This window comes from Vipera ursinii, assembly GCF_947247035.1.
Source record: "Vipera ursinii genome assembly, chromosome: Z".
In the NCBI taxonomy this organism is placed as follows: Eukaryota; Metazoa; Chordata; class Lepidosauria; order Squamata; family Viperidae; genus Vipera; species Vipera ursinii.
The window spans coordinates 9,567,186-9,593,900 of NC_139517.1; the positions used below are offsets into that span (position 1 = coordinate 9,567,186).

Here is a 26,715-nt window from a genome sequence, read left to right on the forward strand (position 1 = left end):
CTCTGAGATATTAGCATTTATGTTAACTGGCTGCAGTTTCTTATTCTCTGCTCAGGCATGAAAACTTGTACCAATCTTATTTGTATGTACTTTGCAAGCTCAAGACTTCAGCGTTCTTATGAAACATATTCTGAGCTGCAATTTTACTTCTCCTTTGAACAATTCTATGGAAAATTATTTTAATAGACAGCCTCTGATTTTAGTAATGCTATAGGAGTTAGTTAGAATTAGATATGTGAGATAGATACACAGTGTTTTGGTTATTGCATCATAATTATTTTGCATTTGTTTTTTTTCCTGTGTCGTGGAGAAAGATTTTATCATATTTTCTTTTTGTCTTTTCTTCTTGTTAGCACTCAGAATTATTTATTTAAGTAACCATGTATCCAGTAGTGGGATTCAGCTGGTTCACACCACTTCAGCAGAACCGGTAGCTAATTTTTTATTGCCCAGGCCCAGAATGGACTTCCGGAAGCGGCATCCACACAGAGAACCGTTTGTTCACATATTGGAATCCCACCACTGCACATACTGTACCATCTATTTTCTCCAAAGAATCAGGAGTAGCAATGGATTGTTTTAAAACAATATGAATAAAAAGTACATCAAATATACAGGAACAAAGGAATGATGGCTCAAACACACTTATAGATCCTAAACCAGAAAATAAGCTTGTCAATAAATACAGTCTTGCTTGTTGGCAGGACATGAGTTTTCCAACACTTCTAATTCTTTTGAAGTGTGACTTGTGTAAAACTCATAGCAACTATTCTGTTGAATTTTCCTGGTAGGTCTATTGAGAACAGGTGATGAAAATACCTTGGGGGTATGATTCCTACACCACAGGGTTTCCAGGGTGGGTCCTATCCAGGGCTCTCTAGCCAACCTCAGCTACCCATCACAGTGCTCTTTCAGGTGGACCTTGGTCTAAAACATGTTGTTCCAAGGTGCTCTAAATCAGCATCTATTATATCAAACAGAAATGCCTGTAAATGTCTGCAACTTCTTCCTTCCAGCTGAGGACAGGAAAAAGGATTGTTGATGAGATAAGCAATGCAAAATGTCAGCTGAGTTTCTATAAAGACTAGCATTTCTCCGCAGAGTGATTATGCAAGAGTGGGCTTCCCTTGATAACTCTGTGGACTTCCCATAGAAGACATTTAGATGATCTGCTTCAAAGGAGAAGGTTCATTTTAGAAGTCAAGATACTCAAGAATGGCCTTTGAAGAAGAGTAACTTCTGAGAGACCTTAATTTCCAAATCAAAACTTGGAAGAAGATTCATCTCACTCATCATGGATCCCTTTGGCCTGGTCCCCGTGCTAAGTGAGTTACCTCTTCTGGTCTCCAACTCGTATTGTTTTTGGTTTTTGGTTTATTTATTTTTTTGTTTTTAAATTTCTGCTCTCACATTATTCTTATTAAAATGAAATTTTAACTTGCCCAAAATTTAAAATTGCAGATAACGATGCCTCTTGGGTACCATTTTACAAGCAAAATAAATTTAAAAGGCCTCTGTGAATTAGCTTTGAAGCTTCCATAGGTGAAATTTCTTTAGAATCGGAATAGAGCTGGAAGGGAGCTTGGAGCTCTTTTAGTCCAGCCTCATGTTCAAGCTGTTCCACTGGTTAATTGTCCTCACTGTTAGGAAGGTTGACTCAGCCTTCCATCCTTCCCAGGTAGGTAAAATGAGGACCCAGATTGTTGGGGGCAATTAAGCTGACTTTGTAATAATGCCGCTTGGTGTGTGTGTGTGAAAGCCCTAACAAGCAGGCATATACATAGAATGAAGGCTACTGCTAAGCTTGTAAGCCGCCCTGAGTCTTTGGAGAAGGGCGGGATATAAATGGAATTTTAAAAAAAAAAAGTTTTTCCTTAATTCCAGGTTGCTTCTCTCCTTGATTAGTTTCCATCCATTGTTTCTTGTTCTGCTCTCTGGTGCTTTGGAAAATAAATTGACACCCTTTTCTTTGTGGCAGTCTCTCAAATACCAGAATACTGCAATCATGTCCCCCCCCCCCAGTCCTTCTTTTCTCTAGACTAAAGGTAAAGGTAAAGGTTCCCCCGCACATCCGTGCTAGTCGTTTCCAACTGTAGGGGCCGGTGCTCATCTCCGTTTCAAAGCCGAAGAGCCAGCGCTTGTCCGAGGACGTCTCCGTGGTCACGTGGCCGGCATGACTAGACGCCAAAGGCGCACGGAATGCTGTTACCTTCCCACCGGAGTGGTCCCTATTTTTCTACTTGCATTTTTACGTGCTTTCGAACTGCTAGGTTGGCAGAAGCTGGGACGAGTAACAGGCGCTCACTCTGTTATGCGGCACTCGGGATTCAACCCGCCAAACTGCCGACCTTCTGATCGACAAGCTCAGCATCCTAACCCCCTGAGCCACCGCATCCCTCCTTCTCTAGACTAGTCAAACCCAAATCCTGTAACCGTTCTTCATATGTTTTAGTCTTCAGGCTTTTAATCAGAACCTTGTGGTACCCCACGGCTTACTTTCCTCCACATAGAGGTAGTACTTATTTATTTATTTTATTTATTAGTTGAATTTATATACCGCCCTAGAGCCTTGGTGGAGCAGTGGGCTAATGCCTCCTTAAGTAACACCAGCTGCCTGCCATTAGTGCAGGTTCGCATCCCACCAGGCTCAAGGTTGACTCAGCCTTCCATCCTTCCGAGGTAGGTAAAATGAGGACCCAGATTGTTGGGGGCAATTAAGCTGACTTTGTAATAATGCCGCTTGGGGTTTGTGCGAAAGCCCTAATAAGCAGGCATATACATAGAATGAAGGCTACTGCTAAGCTTGTAAGCCGCCCTGAGTCTTCGGAGAAGGGCGGGATATTAATGGAATTAAAATAAAAAAATAAAAATAAAATAAATATTCCCGAAGGACTCAGGGCGGTTCACAGGGCAAGTTAAAAACAGTACAAGAGAGAGAATAAACTTTTAATCTAGTACCATTAAGGAATAGATTAAATGTTGATCAACACTGGAATTTCAAGGCACCTGATGTTACGACATTGCTAACAGCAGAAAGCAGATTCGTTTTTCTTTGATACCTGGGATAATGTGAAATATGTAACATATGATAATCCTATATGATGTGTCTTTAAATAAATACAATACAGCTTCAAAGGAAGACTGCAATCCTATGCAAATTGCACAGAGAAGATCTGTTGAATTCAGCTACTCCTTTGCAGCAATGAACTGTTGTTATGTATTGTCCATCAACATTTGAATTTCTTTAAGAGGGCTGGGTTGTTATGGTTTGATTTATTTTTTAACCAATGGACTTTTGAATAATCCATCCAAAAGGTTTTTGAAGTTACTCCATTGATAAGATAATTAACAAACCATCTAGTTTTCTTCCTTCCTCTCCTTTTTTTTCCATCTTTTTAACTTATGGTGGGAGTTGTTACATTTGAAGTGAATTTGTACATTCCTTGAATGTATACTTAGTGTTCTTAATTAGTTGCAGTACATTAATATTATATTTTTAAAGAAACAATTACATAACTAAGAATGTATTTCTAAGTAGCTATGTAAAAAAAAACTGCTGTGTAAATCCGTGAAATTCTGGTAATCCTATTGCTAAGCTTGTAAGCCGCCCTGAGTCTTCGGAGAAGGGCGGGATATAAATGTAATAAAAATAAAATAAATAAATAAATAAAAGATTTCTTATATATTTCTTATTATTTTGCAGCTTTGCTTCACATTGTGCTCCAAGTATACCCATCTGCAGGTAACATTTCAGTTTTCATTCCTTCTTTCCTTCCTTCCTTCCATCCATCTATCCATCCACATAATATACTAAAAGGATGAATACCTCATCCAAGAAATGTCTTCAGTTCTGATTGAATGGTGGGGAGTGGAAGGATCTATATTCCTTGCAGTCATCTGGTCATTAATACTTTTTTGAAAATTGTTCAGGACACTTGGAAGTTTATCTGTGCCCTCAAGGTCACCTGAATAGCGCAAATGGGGTGTGGAAACTTTTTGTAACTGCTGAAACGATTGTGTTGTAACTGTGTTGGGACTTCCAGCAGTTCCAAAAAGGTTCCACATCCCATTTGCACTATTCAGGTGACCCTGAGGGCACAGACAAACCTCCAAGTGTCCTGAACAACTCTCAAAAAGAGTACTAATGACCAGATGACTGCAAGGAATATAAATCCTTCCATTCTCCACCATTCAGTCAGAGCTGAAGAAGCTTCTTGGATGAGAAGCAAAACATCTTCAAGGAAAAACAAAGAAAGTCCAGTTGCTTCTTAAAAAACCACCTTTGGGACAACCATGACCTGGATGACTGAGAATCTTTGTAGACATCTCTCGATTACAGGGAATTGGATGAAAACTAGAGACTAACTCACTATTACTCTGCCAGGTTAAGATAAAAAAAAATAAGATGCTTCATGCCCATGCAGTCCTGAAAAAGAGGGTTGCTCCCCCCACCTTAAGATTTTTTTGACCTGTTGCCCATCCATGCCAATGAATGGTTCCAAGACACAAGACATCCTATTGACATATAACAGGAGTTTGTGTGGACAAGACACAACATTTGGTGTATGTTTCATGGATCAAAAAGGGCAAAACAAATTTATCCAACTCCTGATGCTCAAGAGTGAAACATTCGTCACTGGTTGCTCTATCTTTATCTGCAGTATAAAGAAACAGAAACAAAGTCTTTTCGAGAACTGATGATCTGTTTCTTGCATCAGTGGAAGTAGAAATGTTGGCTTATTCTTTTCTGTTTTAACTTAGTCACATTTGCAAATGCTTTTTAACAAACAACTCTCTTCTGCTAAAATAGGAGGAAGAAGGAGGAAATATTTGTTCACCAAACCGTTCTTCAATTAATGATAAGAATCTTGACATGTGCAATAAATATCTCTCTCTCTCTCTCTCTCTCTCTTTCTCTGTCTCTGTCTCTGTCTCTCTCTGTCTCTCTCTGTCTCTCTCTGTCTCTCTGTCTCTGTCTGTCTGTCTGTCTCTCTCTGTCTGTCTGTCTGTCTGTCTGTCTCTCTCTGTCTCTCTGTCTCTGTCTGTCTCTGTCTGTCTCTGTCTGTCTCTGTCTGTCTCTGTCTGTCTCTGTCTCTGTCTCTGTCTCTGTCTCTGTCTCTGTCTCTGTCTCTCTCTCTCTCTCTCTCTCTCTCTCTCTCTCTCTCTCTCTCTCTCTCTCTATATATATATATATATATATATATATATATATATATATATATATATATATATATATATATATATATATATATATAATTTTTTTAATATATATAAATCAGATAAAGGGTATGACTGACTGATGAGAACATAATACCGTAAGTTCGAAATGATCATCTCAGCCTCCCAAATTCTTTATTAGCAATTTGAATAATTTACACAAATAATGAGCTGTCATAAGTTGACTATATCCTGTGGATAAGCCTTGAGTCAGGCCAAAGCAGGAAAGAAAGAGTAATACAGGCCAAACCTTATTGCCTGTATCAGCCTAAAACCCAGTACACAACAAACACTATACTTAAAAGTGGAGAAAGTTTAGTTCTTTCTGCTATATAAAAACATTTCAATGTCCAATAGAGAATTCCTTCCTTTTGCTAACAACAAGTTTAAACGCATGCAACAAATGAAATCAAATCTGGCCATTTCTTAATTATTTTTTCTTAAAAATATTTCCCTTACATCTCAAACACGTCACACCGATTCAGCTCACACTAAAAACATTGAAAATATCTGTTTAGAATCAAGCTTCCATTTCATGCAAAACATATGCTTCAAAATATGCACGGAAAGACTTCATGGAGACCTTGCTAGCAACTCCTTAAAGGAGCCGTGCCTTTTCACCAGCCAGATTCAGTCAAATCTTTATTGTGATGCCATACGCTAAGTAAATAAATATAATAGAAGATCAGAAGTTCTATCACAACACATACAAATAGATAGAGGAGAGCTAAAGCTGCAACCCAGGCAAAGGCATGCTTGTTTTAAGGAGTTTCAGGAAACGCCTCTCTGCACATTGCTTATCTTTGAATCTAAAATAATGCACGGTCTTCATTTAGAATGTTTTAATTTGTCTTTAATGGAGTGTATAACATACATTTTACATTGCTTTATTCCTCTCCTCCCCACCCCACGCGGGATGGGATTCTTCTTTTTAAATCTGCAATTCTTCACTTTTCTAGTAAATTGAACAAACTGCCATCACCAATATCAAATGTCTGTAGAGAGAGAAGGGCTTAAATGACACCTATTGTGAGATAATATAATATTTAGAATAGAAAAGTCTTTATTGGCCAAGTATGATTGGACACACAAGGAATTTGTCTCTGGTGCATAAGCTCTCTGCGTACATACAAGCAACAAAGTGATAAATCATAAATCGTAAGATGCATGTGATAGTCATAAGATACCAAGAGGAGTAGGTAATAGGAAAGATGAGAAGGATAATAGTAATACAATCCAACTACATGGGTGTTGAAGGAAAAGTCTTCATCATGGTTCAGTCCAAGCTGGGAATAAACAATATGGCAACTGCAATTTATTGAAGAGGAGAGCCAGACAGGAAGATGGCTCTGGAAGAAAAAGGAGTGAGCACATGTACGGAGTGGGTTTTTATACCCTCAGGGGCTTTTGTTTGGAGTTATTTCCTGTTCCTGTTTGAGGCTTTGTATTTCCTGTGTCATGTATTCTGACCTGAGTCTAGGTGTGCCCTTTTGGCATCTGTGGGTTAATCCTATTATGTCCTGTCTTAGAGTTTGGGTGGAGTAGGTAGATTTTAGGTGTCTTTGTCTTCTTAATCTTCTAGCTGGGGGCATCCAACCTTTCTGGATTATTTATATCTGCATTTCTATAGAGCTGGTTTCTGCTTGGGGTAGGGACACTTGGGACTATTAAGAAAACTGGGCATGCTTTTATGCCACTAAGTTTAGTTTAGTTTAGTTTTATTTAATTTATATACCGCCCTTCTCCCTAGGGACTCAGGGCGGTTCACAGGGCATATATAAATAGCAGTACAATACAATACAAAAGTTAAAAAAAAGATTAAATCAATGCCCAGTTAAAAACAATAATACAGTTCTAAAACAACAATTTAAAACCCAAATCCCCCGTCAGGCCAGACCAGCTAATTCAAATAAATGGGTCTTCAGGCCACGACGGAAAGTTCGGAGGTCTGATGCCATCCGGAGCTCCACTGGCAGTTGGTTCCATAATGCCGGAGCGCCCACAGAGAAGGCTCTCCCCCTGGGGGCCGCCAGTCGGCATTCCCTGACTGGAGGCACCCTGAGGAGGCCCTCTTTGTGGGAACGCACAGGGCGGAGGGGAGTTGACGCCGGCAGCAGGTGGTCCCCAAGGTAACCCGGACCCATGCCATGTAAGGACTTAAAGATCATAACCAAGACCTTGAACCTCACCCGGAAGACAACTGGTAACCAATGCAGCTCGCGGAGCAAAGGTGTAACATGGGAGTACCGGGAAACTCCCAAGACAACTCTCGCGGCCGCATTCTGTACCAGTTGGAGCCTCCGAGTGGTCTTCAAGGGAAGCCCCATGTAGAGAGCATTACAGTAGTCAAGGCGAGAGGTCACGAGCGCATGAGTGACCGTGCACAGGGCATCCCGGTCCAGATAGGGCCGCAACTGGCGCACCAGGCGGACATGGGCGAAAGCCCCCCTAGTCACGGCCACTATATGATCTTCCAGGGTAAGCCGTGAATCTAGGAGGACTCCCAAGTTGCGAGCCCTATCCACGGGGGGTAAGAGCTCACCCCCCATAGAAAGAGATGGAACAATTCGAATGTCCCGGGATGCCGGAATGCACAGCCACTCAGTCTTGTCAGGGTTGAGTTGAAGTCTGTTCCTCCCCATCCAGACCCGAACCGCCTCCAGGCAACGGGACATCACAGCGAGGGCATCACTGGGGTGGTTTGGGGTCGAAAAGAAAAGTTGGGTATCATCGGCATATTGATGATACCCAACTCCAAAACCACGAATGATCTCACCCAGCGGTTTCATATAGATGTTGAACAGGAGAGGCGAGAGAACCGACCCCTGAGGAACTCCACAAACGAGAGACCTAGGGGCCGATCTCTGCCCCCCTGCCAACACCGACTGCAAGCGTCCCAGGAGATAGGAGGAGAACCACTGAAGAACTGTGCCTCCCACTCCCAATCCCCTGAGACGCCGCAGCAAGATACCATGGTCGATGGTATCGAAAGCCGCCGAGAGGTCTAATAGGACTAGGACAGAGGAATATCCCCTGTCCCGAGCCCTCCAGAGATCATTCACCAGAGCGACCAATGCCGTCTCCGTGCTGTACCCGGGCCTGAAACCCGATTGGTAGGGGTCCAGATAAGATCCTTTGAGAAAATATATTTTTCTGCCCTTTAAATATTTCCTTCTCTGGGGGGCTGACTTCCTACAAACCCCCCCTTTGTGCCATAAGTGTGTGAATGACACACTTACTGGCACAAGATTAAGATTGATCTGATCAGGGATACTTGGTAAACAAGCTTTAAATTGTTAAGCCAGAAAAAAAGAGGGGAAGACACTAATGGAGGCAGCAGAAAAAGATTTCTGCAGTGGCTCCCAAAAGGGGAGCTTCCAACCAATAAAGTTCCAGAAGTCGGGGCAAAAATTTTGTTAGGTGGAAAAGAAATTTATAGTTTTCAATATTCTGTGTCAATCATTTTCAAATGTTGGGTGTCACTTTGAGCTTCCAGTCAGGTTTGCACATTCCTCCCAAAATTCTTCACAATTATAACCACTGGCTGCCCATTTTCAAGGTTTTTTTTCCTGCCTTAGCTTTTAATTCAGTGCATCCAGATTTATAATGTCCAATTGTGGTTAGCCAGTATGCAAGCCAGGCTACTAAATTTTCTTAAATTGCACATAGTGAGCCCTAGGACTCCCAATCTGAGTTCACCAGTGCAAGATATTCAGGGCCCCGGTTTGGAGATCTCTTTTCTGCTACTTCCCTAGTCAGTGCATATGTATTGCAAATCACCTGAGGAGGCCTGGTTCTCTCCCCCTTGGAATTTGCTGGAAGTTGTTCCAACAAAGTTTTAATGACACAGGGCAAGAATTAGGCTGGAGCTTTACTGAAGGTAGGTGACAGAGATAGACTCAGTGTGATTCTGAGTGGTGTGTGTGTGTGTGTGTGTGTGTATGTGTGTGTGTGCAACTGCTTCTACAAAACAGGCAATAGAAACATCCTGGACAAATTTTCCCTCCCACCAGATAGAAGTCCAAGGTATTCAGGACTTGCTGTGCCAACTATTCCAAATGCCATCACTCCATAAATGCATTCAACTGGCTTATTACAAATGGGGCAAGAAAGAAAACTTTACAATGAGTTTCCACCCTCCCCCCATAGTCTTCCTAGTTTTCTTCTGAGGCTTCATGTGGGGAACAATGGCTCCAGCATTCTTTCCTTCCCCTGCAGCTCTCACAGGTATCTGGGGGAATGGTAGGACTTGGGAAGATTTGTTCCACTCTGGTTGCATGGTGGATGGCTGGACTCCAAACTCAATTCCATGGCTCAAATGGATGGAGCCAGCATCTGGGGTCAGTGTGGTCTGCTTCCAAAAGATTGTTGAGGCAACTATGCAGGGCTGAAAGACATGAGAACAAGATCTCCTCCCCCACTTTCTGGGTGGACTCTCCCAGGAGAGGCAGACAAAGGCATGGAGAAGAGAGGATAAGAAAAAGGAGAAGTATACGGGAGTGGGGGGTAGCTTACAGACAGAGTTTGAAAAAGCATTAATACTGTAGTTGTTACAGAAACAGGCAGACAAAATGAGGAAATCACAGATGACAAAAGAGAGGATGGATTCTGGTAAGAGAATATAAGTGAAAGGTCTCATTTCTGAACTGAACATTTGTAACATATTAAAGACTTAAGGAATTGCAACTTGAAAAATGCTGGTCATGTTTCAGGAAAAGGATAGACAGATAAAACCCATTTACAACACATACAGTAAATGGAAGTGTGAAACTTGTCCAGCATATGAACTTAAAACATTCCCTTCTGGTAACGTTAGGCTGTTCTTAAGAGTACAGAAAGAGAAAGGGGTAAAGAAAAGAAAAGAAAAGAAAAGAAAAGAAAAGAAAAGAAAAGAAAAGAAAAGAAAAAAAAGAAAAAAAAGAAAAAAAGAAAAAAAAGAAAAGAAAAAAAAGGAAAAAAAGAAAAGAAAAAAGATTTTTCTTCACTCTGTTTGTTGGCCAGACAAACAGAGTGAGAGTATTTTCCTTTCGGTGACTTATTTTAAGCAGAATTTCTAGCAGAATTTTAAAATTCTTTTCTCTTTGGATTAGAAAATATTAACAGTCACATTTACCTCACACACAAAGACTTTGACACACACACACACACACACACACACACACACACACACACACATATATATATACACAAAGACAAGGAAAAGAACAGAAAAGGGAAACAGAAGATTTGATTTTACACATCCTAGTCATTCCCACCATAAATCTCAGTTAACTCAAATTAGGGAAGGCACAAATCCTAAACATACCATGCAGTTGCACAGAGAGAGAGAGAGAGGGAGAGAGGGAGGGAGGGAGGGAGGGAGGGAGGGAGAGAGAGAGAGAGAGAGAGAGAGAGAGAGAGAGAGAGAGAGAGAGAATCACTATTTCTTATTTTCCCTTTGAGTACCTTTATTTAGCCAAATTGGTTTCCGAGCGAAAGCATGAGCAAAGCCCATTCTTCACAAATTTGTCTTGCTTGCTTCCTTTTTCATACCATCCAGGACAGGCATTTGTCTCTCATCCCACACCTTGAGCAAATCTTCAATAGGTGTCCTAATTCCGACCCTCAGACTACAGCTAACCATGCTCTCCTTCCGATGTGGGGTTCAATCGGCTTAGTCGGGTCCCTAGCAGCACTTCCCAGCCACTCTTAGTGACACTATCCCTGCCTCCCGGCCATCACTTTTCAGACCAAAAGGGGGTCTGGGGAGGACCTGCCACTTTCAGCTCCAAAAGGTACACCGCCTCCTTCTAGCTTACTGCCTTTAGTTTTCAGACTCAGGAGGAGTCTGGGAGGACCTGTGCTTTGTGCACTAGTATGAGCCCCTCCTACAGATGAGCTTTGTTTACAGGGCCTTCCTTACCAGCTGGTTGTCCAAATCCAATTCTTTCCTTCACTCATTCCATTTGCACACAGCCTCTCTTTTTCCCTAACAAAAAGTCCTGCACTCTGTCCAAACCCCCATGCTTTCCAGGGTCTATCACTTGAACAGATCCTTTCTGCAGTTAGGAAAGGCCAGAGGGAGCAAAATCCAACTGTGATTGGGAAAAAGGGTCTTCTCACTCACACAGAGAGAGACATACACACATTTCTCTTACTCCCCTGGGCTTTAAAGTTAAAATTTAGAGATACTCACCTTCACCTTCTTTCCAAAACAGTCCTTGAGCTCAAACTCCAAACTCCCTTTACTACCCTGGCTCCACATGGGCAGGGCCACAGACACAAGGGGTCTGCTGCCAGTCTCAGTCCATTGGAGAGGGTAGCTTGGAGTCCCATCTGGGGTGCCAAATTGTTGAAGGAAAAGTCTTCATCATGGTTCAGTCCAAGCCAGGAATAAACAATATGGCGGCTGCTTTAGAAAGAAGGTTGCAGTTTATTGAAGAGGAGAGCCAGACAGAAAGATGGCTCTGGAAGAAAAGAGAGAGCACATGTAGGGAGTGGGTTTTTATACTCTCAGGGGCTTTTGTTTGGAGTTGTTTCCTGTTCCTGTTTGAGGCTTTGTATTTCCTGTGTCATGTATTCTGACCTGAGTCTGGGTGTGCCCTTTTGGCATCTGTGGGATAATCCTATTATGACCTAACTTAGAGTTTGGGTGGGGTACGTTGATTTTAGGTGTCTTTGGGGGAGGGAGACTTGGCACTATTAAGAAAACTGGGCATGCTTTTCTGCCTCTAAGATCCTTTGAGAAAATATATTTTTCTGCCCTTTTAATATTTCCTTCTCTGGAGGGCTGACTCCCCACATGGGCAAATATCCTTATGGGCATAAGACAGTGCTATGGGAATTATATGTTTATCAGAGTTATGGAGGGGAACTGTCTTTGTGTCTAGTTGTTTTGGCATGCAATGCCCTACAGTTGCAACCTAAGGGGAGAAGTTGAAACAGTTTAGGTCCAGGATGTGTGGGTTTCGTAGATATTTTCTCAGACCTCTTTCTGGCCCATGAAGTATGCAAGTCCTCAATAGCAATAGCACCTAGACTTATATACTGCTTCACAGTGTTTTACAGCCCTCTCTAAGCAGTTTTCACTGGAGAAGAGCCTAATGCTGGGAAAGATTGAGGGCGATAAAAGAAGGGGACGACAGAGAAGGAGGTGGCTGGATGGAGTCACTGAAGCAGTAGGCATGAGCTTAAATGGACTCCAGAAGATGGTAGAGGACAGGAAGGCCTGGAGGAACATTGTCCATAGGGTCGCGATGAGTCGGACACGACTTCGCAGCTAACAACAACTAAGCAGTTTACAGAGTCAGCATATTGCCTCTGATAATCTGGGTCCTCATTTTACCGACCTCAGAAGGATGGAAGGCTGAGTCAACCTTGAGCTGGTGAGACTCGAACTTCTGAACTGCTGACAGCTAGCAGTTTGCAGAAATAGCCCTCAGGACTGCATTCTAACCGCTGTGCCATCATGTCCTTATACAAGTCCTCAATAGCAATAGCGTTTAGACTTATATACCACTTCTTAGTGCTTTAAGCTCTCTCTTAGTGGTTTTCAGAGTTAGCATATGGCCTCCAACAATCCGGATTCTCATTTTACTGGTCTCAGAAGGATGGAAGGATGAGTCGACCTTGAGCCGGTTAGGATCGAACTGCTCGCAATGGGTACAATCAGCCTGCAATAATAATATTCTAACCACTGTGCCACCACAGCTCTTCAATGGAAGGCAAGCTGGTTGCAAATGTTTTTTTCAGCAGTCCTAACTATCCAGTGAACTACCTGTCCCTGTCCCGTTTGGTTGCTGTGCCAAAACAGACAGTTATAGAAGTACAAATGACAGACTCAATCATTCCTCTGCAGAACTGTAACAGCAGATCCATGGGCAGTCTGAGCTTTCACTGGTGCAAGGCCATAGGTGCAAAACTGAAGATTCCTACCTGCTTAGAAAAGCATTCAAAAGATTCTTTAAGTTATTCACAAGCACTTCGCTGCTATTTATGTTTTTATAGGCTTCTGCAAGCGTTAGAAAAGGACAGTGGCCGCTTTAAGGAGTGGATTTATTAAAAGGTCATAAAACTTTTCAAGTAGCCTTATCTTATTTTTTTTTCCCCCAAGATTCGCCTTGAAAGTGAAAATAGAAGGGCTGCTTAAATTAGTAGCAGAGGAACTGGCTTGGTAAGCAGCCAAGGTGTGAAACTCTTCTTCTTCTGAGTCATTCTTGAGGACTGCCCAGTTTTCTGCATATCACAAATAGTAGGAATTTCTGAAGAAAAGAGGGGGGGGGGACACGGCCCACTAACAGTGGTCGTGATCCGACTCGTAATTCTCAAAATAAAGATTGCTAATGAGTCAGAAAGTAAATTCAAGTGTTTCCCAATCTGGCTGCTTTTTAATTATATAAGCTTTCCTGCTTAGATGCATCTCTTGTTTGTTAACAACCAGATATATTTTTTTTTGCTAAGTTTTATCTCTGAGCTACCTCTGAACGTTTTTTGTTTTTTTTAAAAAAAAAATTAAACCAATATACAAGTTTTATCATTTCAAAAGCAAGGAGAGATTTTGCTTATACAGCTGGTCCTCATAATTGAGCCCAAAATTTCTCTTGCTAAGTGAGACATTTCTTAAGTGAGTTTCCCCCCGTTTTATTGCCTTTCTTCCCACAGTTGTTAAGTGAACCACCACAGTTGTTAGGATTGTAACCCAGCTGTTAAGTGAATCTGGTTTCCCCTTTGACTTGGCTTGTCAGAAGGTCTCAAAAGGTGATCGCAGGACCCTGAGACACTGCAACCGTCATAAATATGAGTCAGTTGCCAAGTATCTGAATTTTTGATCACGTGACCATGAAGATGCTGCAACAGTTGTAAGTGTGAAAAACGGTAATAAGTCACTTTTTCCAATGCTGTTGTAACCTTGAACAGTCACTAAATGAACTGTTGTAAGACGAGGACTATCTGTACTCATTTTGCAACTACAATGGAGATTAGTAACTTGGTCGTTAAGTGAAGCATTGTCCATGCTTATGATCTGTCTTCAGCTTTCCTTTGTTCTACAGATCTGCAAAGTTCTGTAAAAAATGTTGCTAAATGAGGCAATCACTAAGTATGACTATCTGTACCACCATGCAACTTTCCTGAATAATGCATGAAGTCCCCCAGATTTGCTTTATAGGTTTATAAGATTTATAAGGCCACCCACTTCAAGTATGGTCAGGAAACACCATATAAAGCAAACAAACAATAAACCCTCAGTCCCTCCAACCATATAACATCAACATCATATAAATCAAACATCAACACTATAGATATAAAAATATAATGTTTAGTTGGATTGGATCTCAGCCTGTGTTTTGAAGCTGCCTTTGAGGTTGTCTCCTCTTTTGCTAACCCAACCATCTGGATCTGTCTAATTTTTATTTAATTGCTTTCTGTATTTAATTTCTTTGTTTTTAATTGCAGGGCTTCTAACTCGACCCACACTTTCTGTGAAGCCTGAGTACCAGGAATATTATGAAGGAGAGAAAATCAGGTTGATCTGCTCAGCTGTTCGGAACCTGACCGTGCTGCAAAACTCGATGGTGAAAGGTTACCGATTCTTCCAAGAAGATGGGCGACAGATTCATCAAACATCCCCTAATGCTTACAGAGATGGCATAATGGATTTTCAGACACAAATGAATAACACTGGAAATTACAGCTGTGCTTATTGGCTGGAAGAAGCAGGCAGGGAAGTTCAGTCGGATCAAAGTCATACCACCAGCATCCACGTGAATGGTAGATCATGTTTATTATAGTCCTGAAGAGTATAAGGAAGCTTCCGTGAAGTCAGCTCCCCCATTTCCATGAACAGCTAAGAAATTTAAGGAACTATAGTACTATGTCCCCCACTGTAGTCCAGGAGATGATTGTCTGTCTGTTCAGCCGGTTTGCACCAAAGTGGTGTAAACCAGCTGAATCCCACCACTGTATCTATCTATTATCCATCTATATATCATCTTTCTATCTGATTTATATCCTGCCTTTATTATGTTTACAAATAACTCAAGGTGGCAAACATAACCAACTCTTATTGTCCCCACAGCAATGACCCTATGAGGTAGGCTGGGCTGACAGAGAGTGACTGGCCCAAAGTCACACAGCCAGCTTAGCACCCCTTTTTCTCAGAAGACTTGGAATGGGTTTTGCCTCTGTACCACCCTTTGCAGCATCAAAATCCCTTTATTTTGGTTTTATTTCCTAGGCACACAATTATACTTTTCAAAAAGCACTGGGCCACAGAGTATGGCACCATAGACTGGCAGATGAGATGGGAGAGAGAGGCTTGGCAAAGACTGAATGTTAATTATGCAGTTCTAGAAAAGTAGGCACTGACTGAATGTTACTAAAATTCTAACAAGAAGAGTTAGTGGTAGTCAGTGACCAGAGAGATGATAGGCTCTCCTCTCAAAAAAAAAAAAAAAAAGAAAGGCAAATATATGTGTCCCAGGATAATGTTGCAGGATTCTATCTAGGTCGGTGATCAGGACCAGAGGTTTACTCTTTTAGACATGTGCTGGAGCCCATCCTCAGAAAACATCTCTCTAACAGAATGTAGGAGAGAGACATTCATTGAAGATAGGCTCCAGCAAAGGTCTGAAAGCTCAGAAAACTAAGCATCTAGTCTTGGTGATGGACCCAGATTGGATCCTGCAGGCTCTCCTCCATTTTGTGTTCTCAAGCAGAGGCTGTTTGGGATATTTTAATCTGGGTTTCTGCACCGAGTAGTAGGTTGGGCTCATCATGATGTAGAAAGAAAAAATTTCATCAGGATCGAGTCCAAGCTGGGAATAAACAAATTGGAGACTGATTTAGAAAGAAGGTTGCAGTTTATTGAAGAGGAGAGCCAGACAGAAAGATGGCTTTGGGAAAACTGACCACATGTAGCAGGGAATGGTGGGTTTTTATACCTTCTAGGGTTCTTGAGGTTGTTTCCTGTTTCTGTATGAGGGTCTGTATTTCCAGTGTCATGTACTTTGATCTGGGTCTGAGTGTGCCCTTTTGGTATTGATGGGTTAATCCTATTATGTCTCCTGTCCTTAGAATTTGGGTGGGGGTATGTAGATTTTAGGTGTCTTTGTTTTCCTAATAGCTTCCTGGCTCCAACCTTTCTGAACGGATTATTACACCTACATTTCTAAAAGCTGGCCTCTGAATAGTTTCTGCTTGGGGGAGAGGGACTGGGCCTGGTTTCTGGGGGCTGGTTTCTGTCTTTTTAAGATCTTCTCCATTATTACTTTGGGGAAATATATTCTACCTTTTTAATATTCCCCAAAATATTTCTTTCTCTGGATTCTTCCCACAATGGCTTTTATCTAGAGGTGTTGTTTTTTTCCCTTTCCCAGGCAAGCCTACAGCCTAAAATCTTATAGTGATTTCTCTCCAAGGATTAAGTAGCTGCAAACTTGCTGAGCTTCTAAAGATCAGTCTGGGGTTCTAGACCCAAAATTGCAGAAGGAACTTGGGACTGTTGCATCATTTGCCGCAACAATGTTGGAGAGAAGATGGGTGGGGGTGAAATGTGGAGGAAAGCAGTTTGTAAAATGGTAAAATCATAACTTCTTTCTTAAGAAGTTTAAAACTGTTGAAAGAAAAATCATCAGGTCCAGTCCAAGCCGGGAATAAATAAAATGGAGACTGTTTGGAAAGAAGGTTCTGTGTATTGAAGAATAGAACCAACAGCATGTGGTTCTGGGATAGCTAACAAAATGCAGTTGGGAGTGGGTGGGTTTTTATACCTTTTTTGGGTTTTGTAGTTCATGTTGTTCCTGTTCCTGTGCAATGTACTTTGACCCAACCTTGAATGTGCCCTTTTGGTATTCTAATAGTGGTGGGTTAATCCTATTATGTCCTAAAGGTCATGTTCCTGTCCTTGGAATCTTTGTTTTTCCAATCCCCTCAGCTCTGCCTTCCTGCCCCAGTTTGCCTGAATGAATTACCAAATTTGCTTTTTAAAAGCTGGTCTGCTTGGGAGAAGGAGACTGGGGATTGGTTTCTGCCTAAGATTTTTCTCCATTATTCCTTCAGGGAAATATAATAGTCTGCCTTTTTTTAACATCCCCTTTAGGAGGGTGGGTGGGTGCTGACTTCCAACAAAACCAAGAAACACTGAATCAGGCCCAAATTATAAACAATAAGAACATAGCTAGCACCAACCAACTGGCTAAACATCTTTGCTGCAGCATGTACGTTTAAAATAATAAGCAAGTTCGTTTAATAAAAGGCCTGGGGAAAATTTATTTAAAGTTCTTATTCTTTATATAAACCTTATCTAGCCTGGAAATACTGCAGAGAAGATAAAGACCGACTACAAATATTATTATTTTTTTCTTAATGTAAAATGCAAATAAAATAAAGATAATGGAAAAAAGGAAAGGGAAAGGGAAGTGGGGAAAGGAAATGAAGTGAGGGAAAGAAAATAAATAAATAAAAATCAGTGACTTCCAACTTCTTTTGTGCAACCTTTTACTTATATAAAATAGTAAATACTAGATGAATTTTTAAAGTGGATAAATTAAATACCGTATGATTCAATTGGCAAGAATTTTTTATTATAACATAATGCTGGAGCAATCAGAAAATTCATGGACTAAATGACTGAAATTGTGTTAAAACTTTAAACAGATTTTTTATATTATATATTTGTCTACATATGTGCATATATATGTGTATATATATTAATCTCTTTAACACTGCAAATTTCAGTCTTTTAATACAGACAGACAGACATAGACAGACAGACAGACAGATAGATAGATAGATGTATATGTATGTGTATGTGTATGTGTATGTGTATGTGTATGTGTATGTGTATATTATACACATATAGAGATAGATAGATAACCCTAGCCCTAAAATTACAACAGACTTACAATGGAAACCAGAATTTTTTCTTTTAGAACTATTGAATAAAGATTTTTTTTAAAAAAATCTATAACTCTGACAGTGGTGAGACTTTTATGTCGTAAAGGCTGACTTTTTTGTATTTAGCTGAAGGGAGGGTACCAGTCAACCAAATAATAAAAAAAAAGATTAGCAAATAGCTTCCTGGTTAAAGGAAACTAAAGATACATCTACCATCTGGTGATCAGAATGTGCTAGTACATCTACATCTTTCACAACACAGGTTCTCTCCACAGACAGACAGACAGACAGACACATTATATATATAATTTGTATATGGGTGTGTTTTGGAGTCTGTCTGGTATGAATGAAGAGAACTGGTGTTGTGAAAGATGAAGCTATACTAGCACATTGTGATCACCAGATGGCAGCAAAACATAAATTTATAATTTATATTGACTCTTTTTCCCCCCTTACTAAATTACTGCTTCCCCAAGATAACTTGGTTGGGCTTAGTGCTTGGAAGGAAGACCACCAACAAATCCTGTAGCTGTAGGCCATGCTAGGAGGTAGATGATGATGATGATGATGATGATGATGATGATGATGATGATGATAGACAGACAGACAGACAGACAGACAGACAGACAGACAGATAGACAGATAGATAGATAGATATAGGCAGTCTTTGACTTACGACCACAATTCAGCCCAAAATTGCTAAGTGATTCATGCAGCAAATATGGCTTCTCCCATTGACTCCGCTTGTTGGAAGCTCACTGAGAATGTCACAAAAGGTGATCACATGACCCCAGGACAGTGCAACTGTCATAAATACATGCAATTTGCCAAATCCCCAAATTTTGATCAGGTGACCATGAGGATGCTGTGAAAAATGGTCATAAGTAAGAAAGGCAAGGCAAGGCAAGGTGTAAAGGAAGGAAGGAAGGAAGGAAGGAAGAAGATATTCTCTAACAGTTATCTCAAAGGACTGCCCATGTCAGCATTGTCATTTGTTAACTAAGCTGGATAGATGTTACAGCATACAGAGTGTATTCTTCTTATCAGGTGATCTCCCAATCTGTCAGGTCCACACCCTATTCATCCCAGCCATCTTCCAGATTCATTACAGAGCCCAGAGCTCCTAGTCTAGATCTCTTATAGAACACTCTTCTACATTAGCATGGGCCCAAATATTCAGACAAGACACTGAATCGGAAAATGGCCGACCACATTTATGGCTAAACCAACCTCTTTATTTAAATTATGGCTCAATGTAATATATGAACCCCAAAACTGAGTTTCTTGAATGAACTAAACGAATACACATGCAGGAATAGCTCTGGCATATGAAGGAAACTACTGAGTTTCCACGGGTTTAGTTTCAAGACTACAACAACTGGCTGCAAGATTATTTAAATATAACCAAGTCTATTTAATTATAGCATGTTTTCATACATCGGCATTTGTGTTTGTGCATGCCAATTCATGTTTGAGGAGGCAGGTAGATTAGCAAGCATAAATTCAGAGACAAGGTAAATGGAATCACTGCAGGCAGTGATAATTGCTAATAGTCATCATTCACAAAAGCGCTGCTGGGTTTTGTAACAATTCCATGCTCTCTCTGCCTATATGATAAGAAACGTCCCTTCAAGGGAATGTTTAAGATAGGACAAGAACGATTACTTGTTGATCTCATGACAAGGGATCAACCTTCTTTGTGAGAATCACCATGCAGTGAATTCTAAGAGGGTTTCTGAAGGAATAATATACCTAGGTCACATTAAGTTAGCTAAATGTCTATGGAAATTCTCAGTCATCCAGTTCATGGTTGTCCCAAAGGTGCTTTTTCAACAGGCATCTGGACTTCCTTGTTTTTCTTTAAAGACATTTTGCTTCTCATCCAAGAAACATTTCAGAGCTGGAAAAGCTTCTTTGATGAGAAGTGAAATGTCTTCAAGGAAAAACAAAGAAAGCCCAGTTGCCTCTTGATAAAGCACCCTTGGGACTAGGTCACATAAGATGATCCAGTTAGTATTACTATGTGTAAAATTGAGACTGAACATGGGCATCTCATTCCTTCTTCTCACAAAGGAAAAGACATAGAATCATAGCCGTGTTCCAATATTTGAGGGGCTCCTACAAAGACAAGGGGGGGGTCAAACTATTTTCCAAAGCACCAGAAGGCAAGACAAGAAATAATGGATGGAAACTAACCAAGGAGAGAAGCAGCCTAGAACTAAGGAGAGATTTTCTGATGGTGAGAACAATTAAACAGTGGAACGACTTGCCTATATGATAAGTTCTGAGTGCTTCATCACTGGAGGTTTTAAAAAAGAGACTGGATAGCCGTTTGTCTGAAATAGAATAGGGCCTCCTGCTCAAGCTAGGGGTTGGACTAGATGACCTCCAAGGTACCTTCCAACTCTACTGTTCTGTGTTAATTATTTGCCCTTGAGGAGAAGCTGAAAAGCAAGAAAAAAAAGACATTCCAGTGCTGTACATGTATCTTTCTTCTTTTTTTTTCCAGCGGCCCCATCAGCTCCATCTCTGAATTACAGGATTTTCAACCACGGAAAGAACGTCACCCTGGAATGCTCAGCTCCACCTGAAGCTAATAAAATTGGGCAGTTTCACTTCACTGGAGACAAAATAGCTTTCTCGGTCAAGGCTAAAGTCAACAACACCTACACATACAATCTAACTGTTGAAAAAGACAAGTGTGTAGGGATCATCAGGTGTGCCTATGTTCAGCATCTCCATGGAAGAAATATTCTTTCCAGGAGCAGCAAACCAGTTTTCATCGAGACGCTAGGTAATGTTGCTCCTAGGGATCCCTTGTTCTTTTTTTTTCTTCTGACATGCTACTGAATATCTATAGAGATTCTCAGTCTTCCAGGTCATTGTTGTCCCAAAGGTGCTGTTTCAAGAGGCAACTAGACTTTCTTTGTTTTTCCTTGAAGACGTTTTCACTTCTCATCCAAGAAGCTTCTCCAGTTCTGAAGAAATTCATTTCTGAAGAAGCTTCTTGGATGAAAAGCAAAACCACTTCAAGGAAAAAAACAAAGGTTGGCCAGTCGCCTCTTCAAAAATCACCTTTGGAACATGATGCTGAAGAGCTGGCCCAGAGAACGAGAAGATGCCTAGAAGGTATAGGAGAAGATCATAGATTGCTGTGAGATAAAAAATGATAGCCAGACCACAGAGCTTACTAAAGCTGCTTTTGGAATGATGAATAAGCACTGTTTGGTAGGGAAAAAAAGCCAAAAAAAAATCAGTCTAATCTGATTCTGAGTAAGAATACTTGCCTGTTTATCAAGAGATGCGAGGATGTGGTAAGTTTGTGTTAAAAAAATAATAATCAGCACTTCTTTTCTCTCTTCAAATTTAGGAGTCAGATGGGTTCGATTGTTGGCTGTCGGTGGGAGTTTCTTCACCATTAATGGTCTCATCTTCTTAATCTCCTATTGTATTTCTTTAAGAAGCAGGTAAGGCAGATTGGAGACATTGGGAGAAAGATAATCACTTAGAGATTTAGGGATCATTGAGGAAATGAATTGACAAAGATAGGATTTACCCAGCCAAGAAGAGACAAGAATAGAAATCTTGTTTTATCTCCAGAATAGTCACCTCAATCTTCTTCAATGTCTTCTTCCTAACAAAGAAGGACTCTAGTGCCCATTATCCCCTCACGAGGCCTAGCTAAGGATGATGGGAACTGTAGGATAACACCAGAAGAGCCTGTTTTGTCCCATTAAGGACTTAAACCAGGAGTTTCTTGACTCAAGAGATAAATTTGATCTTTGCAAAGATTGGCATATTCCAAAAAAGTGAAAAAAGGCCAGAGAAGATATTGGTGAAACCATGAAAGAAAATGAATTAAATGTGTTCCCTGAGATGACTTCCTCCACCCAGGATAGTCATCACCAATAGTTGGGAAAGGCTTTTAGGAACTACATCCATGATTCTGTATGTGATCCTGAGGTCAGGTAGCCCACCATTGCCTTTAACAATCTAGGACTACCGTATTTTAAGGCTTAGTTTTCTCATGAAGGAAGGCAAATATATGTGTCCCGGTATAATGTTTCAGGATCCAATCTGGGTCTATCATCAGGACCAGAGATTTAGTCTTCCAGGTTTTTGGACTTGTGCTGGAGTCCATCCTTAGCAAATTTCTCTGTACCAAGTTCTCTGAGGATGGGCTCCGGCATGAGTTTAAAAGCTCAGAAGACTAAACCTCTGGTCCTGGGGGCTGACACAGATTGGATCCTACTTTTCTTCTTTTGGACACTATGATGTACTTAAACTAGAAACAAATCCTTTAAAATAATTAGTAAAGCTTTTAAATTTTGGCCTTGATAGCATGACACAGGATGGAGCACATGGACAATGTTCCTATTCCCACAATATCTAAACCCATTCAGCTACTCACTGAGTCAGATCTCTATTGGTGGCCCATTAGAAGGGCACAATCACAGGAACTGGGTCAAAAAGGCCTATGCTGCAAAACTCTGAATGGCATTGGTGGCACCAAAAAGGCAGATAAAAATTCTATCTCTTTGCTTCCATCTCTTGGTTGGCCAGGGTTTTGAAGACAAATATATTAGCTTTGATGTGCATGATGCCACATTTATACCACCAGGAAGGGGTTGATATTCCAAAATCCTTGTGGCAAAGACTTGAAAAGTCTTCATGGCATACTTAGTCTCTCTCTCTCTCTCTCTCTCTCTCTCTCTCTCTCTCTCTCTCTCTCTCTCTCTCTCTCTCTCTCTCTCTCCCTCCCTCCCTCCCTCCCTCCCTCTCTCCCTCCCTCCCCCTCTCTCTGTCTCTGTCTCTGTCTCTGTCTCTGTCTCTGTCTCTGTCTCTCTCTCTCTCTCTCTCTCTCTCTCTCTCTCTCTCTCTCTCTCTCTTCCACTTTTGGCCTTAAAGCAGGAATAGGTGAGACTTGGCTCCTGCAGCCAATTCAGAGGCATGTTCTTGTCCTGCCCCACCTTAGCAATGAGTTCTGTCATTGGTTACTCTTTCTCTCTCACTCCTTTCCTTGGCTGATTAAGTTCACAACATGAGTCAATTGTCTGAGTTTTGATATTTCTGCAAATATCAAACTGGACACAGTTGTTTAACCATAGGTATGACCCCAGATGTTGTGTTGCAATCTGAAGATGTCATAATAGGCTCTCTGGGGGAGGAGGAGGAGCATAACCTCTGTCAACAGTCTGCTTCCTTGAACAAGGTTTAAAATAGGGAATGTAGGAGATGACTATGCTGAGCCTGAGGGGCAGGATCAAATGCATCATCAGTTTGGCATCTCTATGCCTCCATAAGAGACATACGTCCAGCCTCCCTTGAAGTCCATTGATATCTGGCACCAATTTGCTTTGACCGTTAGTGGTTAAGATTCCTGTGTATACGTAACATGAATTAAACTTGCAGTAAAGGTAGCACTCAAATTACAACAGTTCATTTAGTGACAGTTCAGAGTTACAACACCACTGAAAAAAGTGACTCACAGCCGTTTTCACACTTTATGACCATTGCTGCATCCCTATGGTTACCTGATCAGAATTCAGATGCTTGGCAACAGGGTCCTAGTTATGCTGGTTGCAGTGTCCTTGGTCATGTGGGTCACCTTTTGCGACCTTCTGACAAGCAAAGTCCATGGGGAAACCAGATTCACTTAACAACCGTGTTACTGATTTAACAACTGCAATGATTTGCTTAACAACTGTGGGAAGAAACATAGTAAAATGGGAGAAAACTCACATTTAACAAATGTTTCACTTAGCAACATAAATGTTGGGCTCAATTGTGGTCAAAAGTCAAGGATTACCTGTACTTTTGAACTCTATCCTGGCTCCTGACTTCTTGTACCTGACAGGGAACTCTACTAGAGGCTCAGAGTTGAGGGTCTATATAAAACTTCCATTGTATATCTTGGATAGTTCACTTACTGGTTGCAGTAGCAGCCAAAAAAAGCTAATACAATCCTGGGTTGTATAAACAGAGGCATAGAATCAAGATCACGTGACGTATTAGTACCACTTTATAAAACCCTAGTAAAGCCACACCTGGAATACTGCAGCCAATTTTGGTCACCAAATCACAAAAAAGATGTTGACAGTCTGGAAAAAAATCAGACAAGAGCAACTAAGATGATCAAAGGCCTGGAGACTAAAACATACAAAGAATGGCTGTGGGACTTGGGTTTGGCTAGTCCACGGGTAGGCAACCTCGGCTCTTTTATGACTCATGGACTTCAACTCCCAGAATTCCTGAGTCAGCTGACTCAGGAATTCTCGGAGTTGAAGTCCATGAGTCATAAAAGAGCCGAGGTTGCCTACCCCTGGGCTAGTCTAAAGAAAAGAAGAAATATGGGAGACATGATAGCAGTGTTCCAGTATCTGAGGGGCTACCACAAGGCAGAGTGGGTCACATTATTCACCAAAGCACCAAAGGGCAGGAGGAAAAACAATGTTTGGAAACTGATCAAAGAGAAAAGCAACCTGGAATGAAGGAGAAACTTCCTGACAGTGAAGACAATCAACCAGTGAAACAGCTTGCATTAAGAAATTGTGGGCGCTCCATCACTGGAGATTTTTAAGAAAAGACTAGACATTCACCTGTCTGAGACAGTATAGGGTCCCTTCCAGCTCTATTCTATTCTTACTAGAGAGTGGATAAGCAACAGGAAATGGTGGTCCCCTCAAACCTGGCCTGTGAGCTTTCCACAGGCTGATACAAGAATGTCCCCACCCCCTTCCCCAGTCCCTGTGTCCATTCTTCTACAGTATTATGTATTCTCGGTATTTATCTCAACCAGACCGATATCTCCAAAGCATTGCCTGATCATGATTTTGCTGCCTTAAATGGACTAACTCTAATCTTTAGCTATTCCTTTTTTAAAAAAATATATATATTTTTTTCAGATCTCCTCTTCAGAAGACTGAAAGAACCATCTGACCATGGTCTACCTCATCAGCTTCTATTTGGTTGAAGTGTTGTTGAATTGATGGTCTTCCTCAGGTGCTTTAGCCAATGTATCAGACAAAATACAATGCCTTGCACTCTTCAATTACCCCTCCCCAAAACTCGACATTTTGGCAGCCCTGTCTTTTCAGCTGAGATTATCCGGCAGTTCAGTCTTTCTCCAAAAACTATGAAAAACCTCAGCAAGAAGTTTTGACTTTTGCAAATTGCTGCTGTGGTTGGTCTCATGGCTGTTGCTTCTGCTGCTGCTATTTTAAATAAACCAGGGTTTTCCCATGTCAATATCTTCCTGTTTGATATTTTCTTTAAAAAAAAATCTAGTGTGGTGAATATGACAAAATATCTGTCTTGGAAAAATTCCAAAATGAAATGGACAATATTTCCACGGGGTGTCCACGGGGTGTCGCTGTCTCCGGAGCTCACGAGCGGGTCGTGGGATTACCAATTCCCACGACGGGGAATGGCAGCAGGCGGATAGACAGGGGGCCGTATCGCTACCGGGAGGGCCATCTCCGCTACTTGCAAGCGGTGAGGCGCTCCGACCCTCTGCTTCTTCCCCGAGGTTCCGGGAGCGAGGATGTGCAGCCTCCTGAGCTCCGGCTGGTGTATCTGAATGCCAGGTCCGTGGTTAACAAAGCTCCCCTCGTTAGGGATTTAGTTGAGGGTGAGCATGCGGACCTGGCCTGCATCACGGAGACCTGGTTGGGCCCAGAGGGTGGGGTCCCTTTGGTTGACATCTGCCCACCAGGCTTCCGGGTGCTGCACCGGCCTAGAGCTCAAGGTAGGGGTGGGGGAGTGGCGGTTATCATTAGGGAGACCTTATGTCCGCGGGAGACCACCGTTTCTCAGATAGTCGGGTGTGAGTCTCTCTTTGTGAGATTTGGTTCTGGGGCGCAGTTGGGTTTGCTGCTGACGTACATTTCGCCTAGTCGTACAGCGGCAGCCCTGCCCGAGCTGCTTGATATCCTCTCAGGGTTGGTGGTTGAGTTTCCCAAACTTATAGTTTTGGGAGACTTCAATCTACCATCCCTGGGAGGCTCATCTGAGCTAGCTCGGGAGTTCATGGCTTCCATGACGGCCATGGACCTGACGCAAGTAATTTCTGAACCAACTCATGAGGGAGGCCACACTCTTGACCTGATTTTTTTATCTAGACGGTGGTTGGATGATCTTGGTGGGGGCTCTCCATTTATTATGCCCCTGTCATGGACCGATCATCATCTCCTGCGGATGGTCTTCCGTTTTGCCACCCCCCGCCGTGGGGATACGGAACCAATTAGATGGTACCGCCCCAGACGCTTAATGGATCCTGACAGATTCCAAGCGGCGCTGGGGTCCCCACCTGCCTCCATTGCTCACAGCTCGGCGGATGCCTTAGTGGAAACCTGGGAAAGGGCAGCCACTGAGGCACTTGACCGGGTTGTACCCTTGCGGCCCCTGACCCGGCGCAGATCCCAGCGAGCTCCATGGTTCTCCGCGGAGCTCCGGGAGATGAAGCGTCGGAAACGGGGCCTAGAGAGCTGTTGGAGGTCGAGCCGATCCGAACCCGACCGGTTGCGGTTAAGAACCTATATTAGGTCTTATCTCGCAGCGATGAGGGTGGCGAGGTGTAATTACTTCTCTACCCTCATTGCGTCCGCAGATAATCGCCCGGCCGCC

At 41.9% G+C, this 26,715-nt stretch overlaps 1 protein-coding gene across 1 annotated transcript; it reads left to right on the plus strand.

Moving 5' to 3' along the window:
• The first annotated feature begins 1,192 nt into the window (after positions 1–1,192).
• Positions 1,193–25,355, plus strand: LOC310649394 (immunoglobulin superfamily member 1-like). Its single transcript, XM_083377794.1, has 6 exons — positions 1,193–1,325; positions 3,704–3,742; positions 14,650–14,964; positions 20,600–20,884; positions 21,461–21,557; positions 24,996–25,355. The coding sequence occupies exons 1-6, from the start codon at positions 1,295–1,297 to the stop codon at positions 25,027–25,029; spliced, it is 801 nt and encodes a 266-aa protein (XP_083233920.1). The 5' UTR covers positions 1,193–1,294; the 3' UTR covers positions 25,030–25,355.
• The last annotated feature ends 1,360 nt before the right edge of the window (positions 25,356–26,715 follow it).

Bases quoted from the DNA above. Each gene is read 5' to 3' on its own strand.
- LOC310649394 (XM_083377794.1), top strand. From the start codon at position 1,295: ATGGATCCCTTTGGCCTGGTCCCCGTGCTAA. The intron at 1,326-3,703 runs GTGAGTTACCTC...ATTATTTTGCAG, and splicing joins TGGCCTGGTCCCCGTGCTAA to CTTTGCTTCACATTGTGCTC. The intron at 14,965-20,599 runs GTAGATCATGTT...TTTTTTTTCCAG, and splicing joins CACCAGCATCCACGTGAATG to CGGCCCCATCAGCTCCATCT.